General features: G+C 40.7%; 1 protein-coding gene across 4 annotated transcripts in view; it reads right to left on the bottom strand.

Annotated features, from left to right (window-relative positions):
- RAD51B (RAD51 paralog B) overlaps positions 1 to 14,511 on the bottom strand; it is a 460,340-nt gene that overhangs the window by 220,013 nt on the left and 225,816 nt on the right. For all 4 annotated transcript variants that reach the window (XM_075502954.1, XM_075502953.1, XM_075502955.1 and 1 more), the window contains one exon: positions 461 to 557. In XM_075502954.1, the coding sequence (XP_075359069.1) occupies positions 461 to 557 (97 nt within the window). The remainder of the gene's footprint in view (positions 1 to 460; positions 558 to 14,511) is intronic.

The following is a 14,511-nucleotide window of genomic DNA, read 5'->3' on the forward strand; positions in this document are numbered from 1 at the left end:
ATGCATAATGCAAGGGACAGGACTGAGTATATTTGCTCTCCTTCATCTGTGACTGGCTGTTTCTCTTTGGAATCACTGATAATCATTAGATAAGATCAAATCTGTAGCCTAGCCTGTGTATTAAGTCTAGCAGAAGCTTCAGAAGACTGAGAAAATAATGCTCCAAATGCATGTGAATGAAAGTACAATGCTGAGGAACATGTCATAGAACTGACATGGCTCGAAAATTAATTCACAGCCCTTAGAAAGTGTCAGATCCTTTTAGTTAATACACTTACTTTCTTTTTATTTATAAATGGATTTTCAGAGAAGCTGAAAAATAATTTTGTTCCCAGGCTGTTTTATGTTAGACTTGATAACTCCACTCTCACAGACCCCTGTATATCAACACAAGACTGTAAGTTACAATGTGGATTTGTGTCAGTGTAGAGTTTCAGTTCTGATAGAAGGGATCTCTTACCTTCAGACAGGGACAAATCATCAGCTGGAGACACCAGGTCTGCCTGGATCGCAAGGCCATTGCTCAACGATGTGGTAATCTGATTCGTCAAGATAACCTGCAAACAGACAGGGAGAGGGGGAAGGGAAATTAATTTTTATAGCTACTGGAAGGCAGTGAGCAGCCCAGGCAAGGACTGGAATCCTCCAGGCACAACAGCCAAGCAACCCTCTACTCTGACCTTCAGCAAATTCAACACTCAGAAAATTTTGTACTATCTGCAGAAACTGAAAGAGAGAATTGCAAGAAGTGCAGGAGAAGGGATATTGTTAAAAAGATGAAATACTAAACAACAGTATGTTGATACATAGAGCTGCCTAAAATGAAACTACTGTTCTGAAGAGTTTCATTCTTCAACGAACAATTTGATGCTCCTTACAAAAAGCATCATTTTCTTCATAGGCAAATAGGAAATCTATTTTCCTAGTAATTCCCACACAACTTACACACTTACTTCCTTTAGCTGAAACATAGTGCCATGGAGGAAGATGCTGTAGGGATACATCCCCACTGATCTGAAGCACAAGAGTACTGAACCTCACAGGGCTACCTCTACGCAGGAGGATTTTTCAGTGTTTTTCAGGATCACAAGATTCTGCTCAACAACAGACTAGTACCACAGAGTGCTCTCCTCTGACAGCACGAGCAATGGTCTTGCTTGCAAGAGATGAACTGTTTCTTGCACCTCTGAACATGTACTTTTTTCTAATAACAGAAAGCATTAGGGCAAACATTGTGAACACCATAGAGAGAGGAGCATAGGTATAAACACAGTATCTCCTAATGCTCTGGATCTTTAAGCAGCTGCAGTTTCTGCAATTACAATTGGTCTCCACTTCACAGACTGACAAAAACTTCAGAAATTACTTTTTTTTTTTAAAAAGAACCAAAATGATCCTTCTACTTGCACTGAGAACAGACTCTACTCCAAACAAACTCTCTTTGAAATTAATGGCCTGTCTTCAGCTGTACTTGACACAGGAGGAAGGGAGAAAGGAATCCTACATGGTACTCTGTGGATGCAGTTTCACGATGCTACTGGAATAAATTAACAGCTTGCCACTGCTAAAAGGAAGAGGAATTTCTCTGCTCTTCCCTCCACTGCTCCTCCCTCCCTCTGACCACAGCTTCCTCCTGCTTTCTAACACTTTCAGTAGTATGATATGACACACTCTCCATTTTCTTTTTCTATTTCAAGATACCACAGAAGCTGTATCAGGTCACAGAGTCGTAACCTCAGTGGTGGTGCTGCAGGGCATTGCATCGTCTTCAGGCAGCATGTGAGCTACCAACAACGTGATAGAGTCTGCAACCTTCACCAAGACCACAACTTTTCTTCCCTGTTCACATCAGCCCACCCATCTCTGTGATTGTAAACAGGGATGGTGGTGCCTGTGAGCTTTACGGACTGTATCAACAGGACTAAACTGAAAAGTCTGTAAGTCAAATCTTCATCTACTCAACAGGAGTTCAAGACCTTCAGAGCCCCATAGTGATGTCCCTCATGCTCTTGTGCTACTGACTGCAACCTCTGGACAAACTTCAGCTGGCTACCGCCACCCTGCCCAGCTTAACCATAGCTTGCACCTTTTGGGATTGGGCATTTATGACCACTGCAGTGAACAGAGACATGGTAGATAACAGCCTTGTTTGGTCTTACACCTCAGCTAACGTTCTTAAGGTACAACTTGCAATACTGCCAACAGCAAACACACAAGAAATGCACCGCACCCCTCTGCTGTTTCCCCCAGAGCTGCTGCCTGCACCCAAAAGCAGACATGAAAGGGCCTGGCACACACAAACACTTGCAGCCACTGCTGGCTGTCCTGTTCATCAGATTACAAGGTAAGAGTCAATTTAATAACAAAGAAGAAAAAAGTCACTTTTTCCTTTCTTCTTGCCAGGGTACTTATCTTCCATTTTAGTGAGCGAGTTCATCCTTGTGATAGGATGAACATCAAACTGGTTCAAGGCAAATGCAAGGAGTGGGCAGCCAAGAGTCAGGAGGGATAAGGAACAGGATGTGAGACTTTTCCTTCTTAACACTGTTTTCACTTTGGTTTCACTGTGTCACAAAACCCACAGCCTCACTTGTCCATTGAGGCTCTTCTGGCAACCAGGCATAAGATACACCAGCAATATGGCACAACACTGAAGCTCTTCCTCGATCTGGTACTAGAAAATGTGCTGAAACAGAACACGCTAACAAACTTATACATGCACATGTACTGGTGGGGTATGAAGTTTTCATTGGCACACTTTTGCAATGATCACATTATTCACAAGTGTCAAATGCTCTGTAAGCAATGCAGTCATCCCAGACCTGTGCCAAGATAATCTTTGTACTGTGCCATCACGTATTTTATTATTTATACACCACATTTTCAAGAAAAGCTACCGTGCTTAAGGATCTTTTTTAAATCTTTAAATTTTTAACCTAAGCACACCATATTTCATATTGCTCTCCTTCAAAGGAAACTAATTTAAAGGCTTCAAAAATAAAGAAAAATGAACAACATGAGTAATGCAACTGCGTTTTTTTTATCTTTCAGCTTTTTTGGCCTCCTCTTTAACCAGGAACTCCACAGCACTGTTCGCTGTAGGACTGTAAATCTTCTTCACCCTTTATGTTTAACTCAAGCTATGCCTCTGAACTTAAGTTTCAATTTCTGATGTGTTCTTCAATAACTATTCAATACTAACAACATCCTAGACACCCTTTTATACTGTTAAACTGACTTTTTAGTCAGTTTAAAAACACAGAGTCCTACCCAAGTAAATGTTCCTCTCTGGCTTGCTCTGAGGATGGGAATTAAGTGTATTCTTAGTTCCATGACTTCACTGATAGTTAAACATTTGCTTAAATACATGTTTAAAAACTATCTTGAATAAGCACACTTCCCCTGAGATGAAGCCATATGCATGTACAGAATGCTTATTTTGGAATTAACTGAAAATTATTCTTCATTTCTGCAAGCCTGCAGAGCCAACACAGAGATTCGGTTCTCCCGTAAGTACAAGCCAAGAGACTGTTAGCTAAGCACTAAATTTGACATCAAATTCCCTGTCACGCTTCTGCAGCTTCGCTTACTGCAAAATTCTGCAAAATAGGGTATAGGTACTCCTATTATCAAACCACCAATATTCATCTTTGTGCATCTACTATAATACAGTTTGATCCTCACTCTGCAGGTGTGTAGAGTGCTCCAAACTCTCACTGGCTCAAACAAGCTACGGGTTGCTAACAAAAGGAAAAAAGCTGGCCCTTACTCCGCTCCAGTTCCGAAGAAAAAAGTTAAGACACTCGGATTTAGAGAACTCCTCAGAATACGTACATCTAGCTTCAAAACTTCGATCCCATGCCTTTACTGGAGAGCGCTAAGATTTCTTTTATTTTTCCCAGAGTAAAACTTTGGTCACAAATACTTTGGCAGTGAATAGTGCCATTCAAACAAGACCCTATGTTTTCAGCAGTCCCCAGTCCTATAGACATTCAGCTTGAAGCCCCGAATGTTGATACCACTCGATTCTAGTGTCACATCTAAAGAATGTATTAACTTCTCCCCAATGTCTCCTTCACCAACCTGAAAGACATGCTTACACTCCACTCTGCCCTCCTTGGAAATGGTTCAACATATTCAGAGAGTTGCAAGTAGGTGTCTGAGGGAACGGTTAAGCCTGAGTGTGATTTGGAGAGAATATACAAGTAGACAAAGGAGGTATGGAGTGAAACAGCTGTGTGACTTTCTGATGAGTAATCACATTTGTTCATGGACAGAATCAGCTGAGTCTCACACATTGATTCATACATGTGTGCACAGAATATAACATTAGTTCTGATCTTAATGATCCCATATGTTACAAATCACCAACATTATGAAGAAGGTTAAGAGTATCCCTCTAGTCTGCTAGGTGCCACACTTGAAAAAAATCACCTCTCACTGCTAAATGGCACCTGGAAACAGGCTGGGGTCACCAGTCCAAGGAGATTTATTAGAAAGAGTGCCTTGCACTGACTTAGCAATAGCACTTCCTCAACTTTTCATTGGAGGTTTGCCATTAAAGTACAGATTAGATTTACCCTGTTTAGTACAGGAGACCTGCCAAGTCCTCAGTCTAAGTAGGTAAGGAAAAGTTGCCTCTGTTGTGGTTCCTTTTGTCAGATATTGGACATCATTACCAGCCAAGCATAGCTTCCACTTAAGAGGTTCAATGCCAATCGTGAGTTTGTTATCTTCCAGCAGAACACTCAGCAGTGAAAATGTTGCTACATGATATTTTAATGTTATCATATGAAAATACATAGTATTTTAAAATACATCATATTTTATAAAATACCCAGTATTTTAAGAGGAGCTCCTATTTCCACCATCAACTAGTGGAACAAAATATTTTTGTTACCAGAGGTACTTTCATTACCACTAAGGCACTCAGAGTCACAAAACCCATTACACGTCTCCACACACAACTGTGTCCTGACACACGCAACAGGTAAGGAAGTCGTGTTATTGCTTTCTGTTTCTACCTTGTGATGACTGAAGAGTGTAGGGCTTCTTCAACCACTGACTGTGCATGAATAGAAAATATCCTCCACTGCTAAAAGAAGAGGAAAAAAAAGATGAAAAGGTCAGCTAGGCAGCTCAGTAGCACTGGAAACTTGCCCCACGCAGTCTCCTATGGAGTTCAGTGAACCATTGCCTTTAGCCTTTCAGCCTATTCACTTGCAACTGGTTAAGCTAGCTATTTAACAAGTGAAAATTTACAGTCATCAGCCTTCCAATTCTGATAGAATTACAAACACCGCAGAAATTCACTCAGATTCAAATTTCAAAATAATTTCTGGGAAAAAGTCTACTACTTAAAATACCACACAATTGACTGACCACACAATTTCCCAATCTTAAGAAGATTTTTACTTCAGCATAGCAACCTTAGATTGTAAAATAACCCCTTCTAACCATTAGAAGTGTTACGACAGCAAGAAGAATCCTTTTCCTTACAGTTAGAAAACCTGGAGATCAACACAATCACTTCCCCAATTTTTATAGGTGCTGATACCTGGAAAAAAATGGAGACAAGAAATTCTCAAGGAAAACAGTGTTCATGTTGTAGACAGGTCATTGCTACTTCTAAAATTAATCCAGAAGTCAGCATTGCTGTTTATATTCTCTTGAATATATTTCTCTTTACATGTTGTTCTGAAAATAGAATCTCCTCCCACTGATGGGACTTCAGCAGATGCTGGTTTTCTGGAAGCACATTAGAAAAGTAAAAATACTTATTTCAGGTGCCTGAACTCCCCACACCCCCATTTGTTGGGACTAGCACAGTTCTTGCATATGCAGAAAGCCCCTGCAGGTCCTGGGAGAGAATTGGCCTAAGAACTGAAATAAGACTGCTTTACGCAGAAGAATAAGCAAACTATTTTTTGTTTGGTTATTTATACAGTACAATTTTTCAAGTACTCCTCCTGCCCTTCCTAGGACCACACTGAAACTACTAAATCTGGCTTTGTCATCCTTGTAAATCCAGTTGAGTAAATAAGTCATTTTCTGTAAACTTGTGGTCTCAGCCTCCTTGTTAGTTTATTGCAAAATTAAAGGGAGCTCAGCACAGAACTATCAATCAGTAACCAGCAAAGGTATAAGGTCTTCTGGAATGTACCAAGAGGCGAAAAAACCCCACTCTCTTATGAAATGGCTGTTTGTTAAAAGAACAGAGCAGAATTCCCCGTTTCGCATGCACCACTATTTAGGAAAACTCTTATTAAAGGCTTCCTGTTGAGCTGAGAGAGCAAGCACAAGGACACTTGCAATAATCACAAATTACCCCGCCCTATTTGGTCCATGTATTTTGTGGTTTTCACTGTACTCAAGCAATGTCACTAGAGAGGCCCAACTACAAGTGACAGTCAGTGGGGCTGGGATGCTGACTCAGCAGGCTGGAGGAGAAGGAAAAGAGTTCTACTGATCCCCAGCCATACTTCAGACCAGTCCCTGAGAAGGACTCTCTCCCTTTCCCTGAAGCACAGAGCTTTTAATGGGGCATTCAAGCAGTCAGTAACGGGCAGAAACAATGGTGACTATCGTCGAGGCACTAGCCAAAGGAAAGTGCACCAAGCAATACCACAAAGCCAGATGGGGCAGGCAGCAATCCTGGAAACAGAAAAAGGGAACAGTGAGAAAACTCAGGTGAAGCAGCATGCTTCAAACAGCTGTGACAACCGCAGCCTTCTCCTTGGGAACCCGTTACAGCTCCTCGAGACTGGCATCGGTCCGCTCAAGGAAGAACCCTAAATTACCACTGTCTGTCATAGTAATAGAGTATCTGTGACCTTCATCTAAGCTACGCACTGAATTAGCTTTTTCTTCAGCTCCTGTGTCTTCAGGCAGATTTTCTTCAGCATCAGTAGCCATTTGCCACAAAAGCTGTCAAAAGTTGTCAACTACCTCAGCAGGACTTGTACCAAATATTCACAAGGAAGAAAACTTTCTTAAAACTGGCCATTTTCAGTGAAATCAAGGAGTTACAGACAGAAAAACGAAAAGTCTGAACTGCAATACTGAGAGCTTCTAAACAAAAATAAGAGTTTTAAAGAGAGAATTTCAAGCGCCCACAGCTACTGGGCACTGGAAGCTGGCTACTGCAGCGATGCTCCGTGGCAGGGGCTCACCTCGCAGGAGTGCGGGCTTCTCCGGTGAAAAGCCTCTGCACAATCGAGACAGTTCTGGGCTCCAGGACCAAACCAAATATATTAATATCACAACTATTACTATGATACGAGATTAAATACATGCATGTCTTCATTCTTAGAAAATGTAAACTATTTTGGCTCACACAAACCAAATACAGAAGAGAAAACCCAACAGTTTATCATCTCAAATCCAAGCAAATCACCACACCCACCCAGTACTCATCCCAGTAGGTGTCCCATACTCCCAAGCTGAGCGGCCACCGGCCCCAGCATCTCAGGTTTCTGTGGGGAAGAATGAAAATAATGTCAAGTACTCTACAGAGCCCAGGCATCACAAGCAAAAAGTCTTAAAAGAAATGAAATTCCCATGTTCAAAGTCGAACACCACTTCTGGTGTTTAATCAAGGCCTAACTAACGAAGATACTCAAAAGTAACTTTACATGCAGTACTAAAATGGTTGTAGCTAACAAAGAAAGCACGAAGCTCCTTCACTGCAGGCATAAGCGGCAGACAAGTACCCACATTTAACAACGGTTGCTAATCCAAATCAGTTGAAAGAAAAAGTACCCGTTACAGCCATCTTGTTTATACATGACAGAGGCATAGGCTGCAACGGAGATACTCATGTTAGAGGGAAGTAGATGGATGTTTTCAGACACAAAGGCAGAGCAGCTACCCTGACTGAAGGCAAAGAAGAGGCCTCTGTGCCAAGAGCTGCTAGAACTCAGATCTCAACCAATGTCACCAGAATTTGGCGTAATTCTCTGAATAATAGATATGTACACCACAAACCACTGGAAACCTATTGAGAAACACTTCCTAATCCTATAAGCAGTCTAGCAACAACTGTTGGCCTTGCCTCAGAGGAATTTCATCTGTACCTATTTTCAGCTGTACCTATTTTCATCACATCCAGGAAAAATAAAAGGGCAATTAAACCATCTAACAGCATAGAAACAAGAAAGTAATGATTCTCTGGAAGGCTCACAAGCACCTTTTAAAAGATTAGAGACCTGTTGCTCAGGACACATTGCTGCTAGCTGCAACCTTATCAGAGCTCCTAGGACACGACTTCCAGCTCCTGCTTTGCCATGGTATCTCTACCCAAACTTCTCCTCTTTCCTCCCTCAGTGAGGCAATTCATAGCAGCAGAGGTCATTTTATAGTCACTGAATTTCACTGGGTATAAATAGGAGTCGGAAGAAACCAAGGAATCTTTCAGAGACTGGCCACTGTATTTACATCCAATTTATTCTGCTTTGCATAGGAAAAGTACAAAGTTATGCAATTCTGCTCCATAAGCCTTCTGGAGAAGTAAAGCGTCTATTCACATCTCTGCCAACTGCTTAAAAATAATCACAATGAATTAATAAAACTTCCACCAGAAGAAAAAAAGAAACAAAACAAAACAAAAGCATGCTGTTCTCAGGCAGCTACACGTCTTCAAGTCCAAATAGCTACCACCCATCGATAGCCTGAGGTCTTTAGCCTTTCCTCCTCTGTGAACAAGGAATGCAGCCAACACAAACGTAACCTTCAAAATCCACGCCGCAGCACCCTCGCGCTGCGCTGTTCGGCGAGAAAGGTTTGTGTGCCTGGAAGGCCTTCGCATCCAGCAGCCTGCACAGACCTGTCTGCAGAGACGTGCCTAAGACACCCCCCCCGAGGGACCGCCACCCGCCTTCATACCCTGCCAGTCGCCCAGAGCTCCGCGTTACTTTCCAGCAGACCTTCCCTCTCCTCCACCCTCCCCTCCAGCCTCTGCATAATGGTGGCTTTCTGAATTGAGCTTACTCCTGTGCGTAGCTAGCGATGCACCACAGTAAGAGGCTGGTCTGATACCGGCTGAGCCAACGCGGAGTACCTCGCAGGAAATCACTGTAATCCACAGGCAACTTTTACAGCCAAGACCTTCTGCGCTCTCAAAGCAGCAAACGCCACTGCTTAAAAGGGAGTTTTCTGATGAATGCCAAATTGTCTTGTAAAAGGATAAATAAAATAAAATTGTGAATTCACGGTTCGCTCTTAGATCGTGCGCTGTTCTCAGCAACAGGGCTTTTGGTTGGTTAAATTTATTTGTTTTTGAAGGATGGGGAAGAAAGTGGGTTGTCTGGAACATCAGCAAAGTAGTACAGAACTTCAGTTCTGCTCGGCGTGCTCCAGGCTGAGAGGAGAGCTGAGTACATCTCCAACTCCCTAATAGGATTGCAAGGAAGTAAAAATTTATGCTTACTTTTTTCTCAATGAAAAACCTAGTTTAGTTTATTGGCACTCATTAGCTTTCATTAGCAGATCAGAAAGCAGACTGAAGGCTCCTTCCTTTCACTCGCGGAGTTCAGACCTTCTGCCATGCCCTTACCCTGCTTTGTCCAGCACTTCAAATTTATCCAGGCCTTCACAAATTCTGTGACATTAAATCTCACTACCTTCTGATGGAGTAAATGTATTGTTACCCCTATTGACGAGACAGATGCTCAGACACTAAGCAAACTGACTAAAGGTACCACAAATCTTTACTACCACTCCTAAACCCTGACTTCAAGAACAGAGTTGGAAGGGCTCATACTCACCTGAGAACTTTAGGACACCTCAAGGCAACCTAATATCTATCCAGCAAATTATATATTTATAATTCTTTCTATATTTGGCATTTATTTTATTTAGTTTTTCTACACCTGTCTATATTTCATTTTTTCCTAACAACTAAATGGGAATATGAACTAAACTAATGAAATACTCCTAACAAAGGCCTACTTAGGGCTCATGGCCTATTTCAAGCTGATAATTAGTGCACCAGCATTTTTATTTGATTTTGATGTTTTGACAAGCCCATCAGAAAGACTGTTTATAGTAATATACGCATGCAGGTCTGGAGAGGTATAGCATATAAGGCACAACTCAATCTCAATGTCATTAATTCCATTAATTCCTTAGATTCCTTCCAATTAATTCCTTCAAGCCTTCAAGGCAGTGGGTCACAGGAGACTCGCTGGGTCTCGGACGCAAACTGGAACGGCTCAATGGGCTACTGTAATTTACAGCTTTGCTGAACGGTTTTTAAAACACTCTCCCTAGCTCCACCTTATCCCACATCGTGACCCTATGCCAGCATTTTTAGAGGGAGGACAGTGTTAGTTCAGACTGCTCCTCGGTGCCTCGTGGAAGCAGCAGAAAGCAGTTTTAGGATGTGCTAGAAATCCCATCAACGCTTCGCTGTTCAATTCCCCTGCAAACCATACTTCCTTGCCTGCCCTGCAGTGCTGGAGCCTTTCTGTTTACTTTTCAGGCAGGCAAGAGAGGACTACAGGAATATTTGCTCCCCCTTGTCTATTCATTTAACCTTTACAGGTAACTACTAACACCACCACCAGACGGCATCGCATGGCTTACGTTGTTTTATGCTCAACGTACTCTATCAGCATCACAGAAGCGGAGGAAATCTTTTCTAGCCTACAGTGAGATCACAGCATGGTTTACCTGACGCTTGTTAGAGACGTTTTCTTTTCCTGCTGTGTTATGGTAGCTGCTGCCTTGCACTGAACACATTTCAGACACAGACAGGATTTTTATACTTATCTATAATGGCTATGCTTAGATAATCATGTAGCTTTATTTCAGTGTATATAACAGTCAGTAGATTTTGAGTACAGTGTAACAGGGCATTTGGATATATACCTCTACCTCCCAATTTGCCCAAGGCAATTTAACAGGTCTGTAGAGTATTAGGGTAGTAACTGATATGGCACAGAAGCCTGACAATCAAACCAATATAGTAATAATTTTTACAAAATGAGGAGAAGGCTATTAAGAAAGCAGGAATAAACTACGCACTGAGAGCATTATTTAGTGCGACTAAGGCCCATTTAGTGAACACTGTGCCCTTGGTGATTTCAAAGTGTTCTCATGAACAAAATTCAGTTATCATCCTCTATAGCTACGATGGCTGTAAAAGAGAGTAGAAATCATCCAGAAAACAAAACACCCAGCTGCTGAAACAAACAGCCTCTCAAGTCACCATCAGTTTCACTTCCCTGTGACCCAGGGCTCAGAAATGTATGAAAGAACAAGTGAGAATGAACAGCTGCGAATTATATGTCCTACAAAGCTGTAGGTATATATTAATGTTACATTTTAGACATTTTCATATACTGAATTGCATTTGCACCCTTTTCAGCCTAACCTGCAATTTAGCCAGTAACCTAGTTCTATCAAGAGTATTTATAATATTTCAAAACCATCAGTAGCTTCAGCCTCCTTTAAAATGCAACAAACATACAAACTAAACCAGCAACAGCTAAGCACACCAGTTTGAATGCTGGGTAGTATTTTTTTGCTGTACCAGTGACTGTTTTAATAGTTAACATCTTTTAGTCTGATTGGACTGAAAGTGGAAGTTTTACCATCTAGCTTTTGAGATTTGTAATGTATCAGCATACCTCTAATACAGTGCAATATTTTTATGCAAGGGAAAATTACTCAGCTATATTTCATCTGTCTCCTAAACCTGCAGAGTTAGACAGTAAGAGCTTTAAACTTCAACGTCCTTCCACTTATAATGTTCAATACATTTTTATAAACTAAGATATTCTGATGCAATTTTTCCTTTAAAAAAAAAACCAAACTATACAAAATGCACGATGATGCACTGTGTTATGAAGTTTTATTAGCACTTTTTAAAAACTGCTATGCATTTTAGGAAGCCTTGCTTCTCAGTAGTTAGATTATCCTAAGTGCTTCTTCCAGAAAAGCACATTAAAAAAATTGTCTACGAGTTACAGATAAATAGTCCACAGTAAAACAGACCCCCCCCTCCCATGTGTGTGCATGATTGTTTTCCAAACATGTCTGATCTGATATTACCCAGAGGAAAGAGGAGGGGAGGGGATATAAATCAGCCAAGTTTATTCTCTTCAATATTTGGGGGAAAAAAACCCATATCCTTGTGGCTCAAGATATTCTGGAATTTCAGTGGCATTGTCTCGGCCTCTGTATCCTACTTCTTCTAAATCCTTTCACTAGGAAATATAGTTAGTCAGTATTTCCCCAATAAAATTGGTGTTTATGTCACATTTTAAAATGACAAATTTCTATTTACCTACCTAACTCACTTAAATTGGAGTGTACTTTCCTTGGAAATATGAATCATTAGAAACCTCTTTGAAAATTAGGACTCAAGATGGAAAATGAACTCAGAAAAATGCAAGGAGTCATTTTTGTGCTGAGATCGCAGCATGATACATCCCCCTTTGGCTTTCCCTAATAAAGAAAAATAGTATTTGAGATGGTCCAAACAAAATCACAGACCCATGAAACTACACTCAAGCTAATTTCTCACCTCTTGGGATAACGACCCGGTCCTCAAGGTCACTGCTTAAATATGTAAGAAGGATTTGATCATTTGGGTACTTCTATTCTTTTGAGCTTACATAATTTTCACTGAGCCCCCTACATCCTTTCTTGTTGCAGATAAAGTATACAACCTTTAATCTACAGTTTTACTCAAGAGATTTGAATATATAAAATGCAAGATGCATTTCCATAAAAATTAAAATAACAGCATAAACTGTTAAGGTCACTGCTTAAGTATGTGCACAAGGCAGCACTGTAGAAGCATGTTATCTCTTCTGTGTTGCAGGAAGGATCAGTCCTGCAGGGCTGTTTTGCAAACCTTTTCCCAATACTAAGACAAATCAAACTAAGAGACTGGTAACAGTGAAATTCCTGCAAAAACAAATCAATTCAAACTCAAAGTTGTTCCTTTTCTTTTTAAAATTTGGTATCAATTTGTTTGGGAAGTTGGTGATCACTGAGATTAGCTCCACTGGTTCCACTGGAAATGGCATCAGGTCTACCAGCATTACTCTTCTTTGTTGCTGATACCTCTGTTTTTATGTAAATATTTGTAAAAATTTAAAAATTATATATATTTATTCATTCAGCTATTTGGGTACACCATTATATTTACAACTGTTACTAGAACTACAGAAGTGTTGAGAGTTCATGTCAGGTGATTAAAACAGGCTGTGGCACCTTCAGTGATATTAAACTTTAGGAAAACCTTGGGAATGGTACAAGATTTCAGATATTTCACAATTAGAAAGCACCTGCTCTTTAAGAATTAAAGAGCTAAATAATTTTTGCACCTCATTCAAATTAACCTGAGTGAACACAGGTGGGTCAAATCTTCTGAGATTTGCTGCACATCCTACAAACTACATATACAGGCAGCAGAGAAAAACAGCTAATGTCTTCTGGACAACCAACTGAAATTTTGCAGTAGCTCTAGATGAATTGTTCACTGCAGCTTGCAATTTTGTTATATCATCTCCTAGACTTGCTATTAAAATTCACAGGATCATGCATTTTCCTTGGACTCCATCATAACTGCTTCGTCCAAAGTCTCTCTCAAGAAACCACAAGCGAGTCTCCACTGTGGAGTTCAGTAATAAATTGCAAAGATAGTAACGTTAGGAATGAATTTCATTGATTTAATTTAGAGAAAAACTGAAGAGCAGCAAATTATGCTTTAGTCAAGAGAACTGATGTGTGCCAGTAGGCTTTCTGCAGCCCCAGGACTGGAATAGCTTCTTCCAGTGAGGAGTGAGATACATGGGCAAACACACGGGAAACCAGGCCTAGATTAGAAAAGTGTTTCTGGATAGGATTGAGCTGTATGAGCAAACATTGTGAGACATCAGGAGCAAAAAAGCAATAAGCTGATTCAGGTCAGGCTGGAAGCGCATCTTCAGATCTAGGCATGGGGCAGGAGGGTAGGAGCTATTGGATGCTACACGCCAGGACTGACATGCTGCAGGTGGAACAGTGGCCTGGCAGAGACTTTCTCAGGGAAGAACGGGATGTATTTGCAGAGCTCCTAAAACAAAGATAAAAATAATTCAGAGCAAGATGCTTGGACTTCAAAGCAAGGTGCGGTAGCAGAGAAGAGTGTGTGACAGGTTGAAGATAATTGCTCAATTATATCCAAATCTCAGTAAAAACTCTTCCATGTTTAGACAGATGTTAATTTGCAAAATGGCCTGTGTGGTGTAGAGATGTACAGCTTCTGCAGGCAGAATGGCAGTTATGGCATATATCCCTTTAGTTATGCTGTCTGATTTCCTGCAATCATCAAAACATGTATCAACTAGAAAAGCGTTTTCAGCAGTAGCATTATTAATTCAACAAAATTCTTTTGCCATTGGCTACTTCTTGGGTCTAATTAAGGATAACTGACTATGGATTGTTTTACAACAAATTGCTACTCAAAAATGTTACTACTTTTTTTTTTTTTTTAAATAACCCTTATCTGCTCTACCA

The sequence above is a fragment of the Mycteria americana genome, chromosome 5 (genome assembly GCF_035582795.1).
Source record: "Mycteria americana isolate JAX WOST 10 ecotype Jacksonville Zoo and Gardens chromosome 5, USCA_MyAme_1.0, whole genome shotgun sequence".
NCBI lineage: Eukaryota > Metazoa > Chordata > Aves > Ciconiiformes > Ciconiidae > Mycteria > Mycteria americana.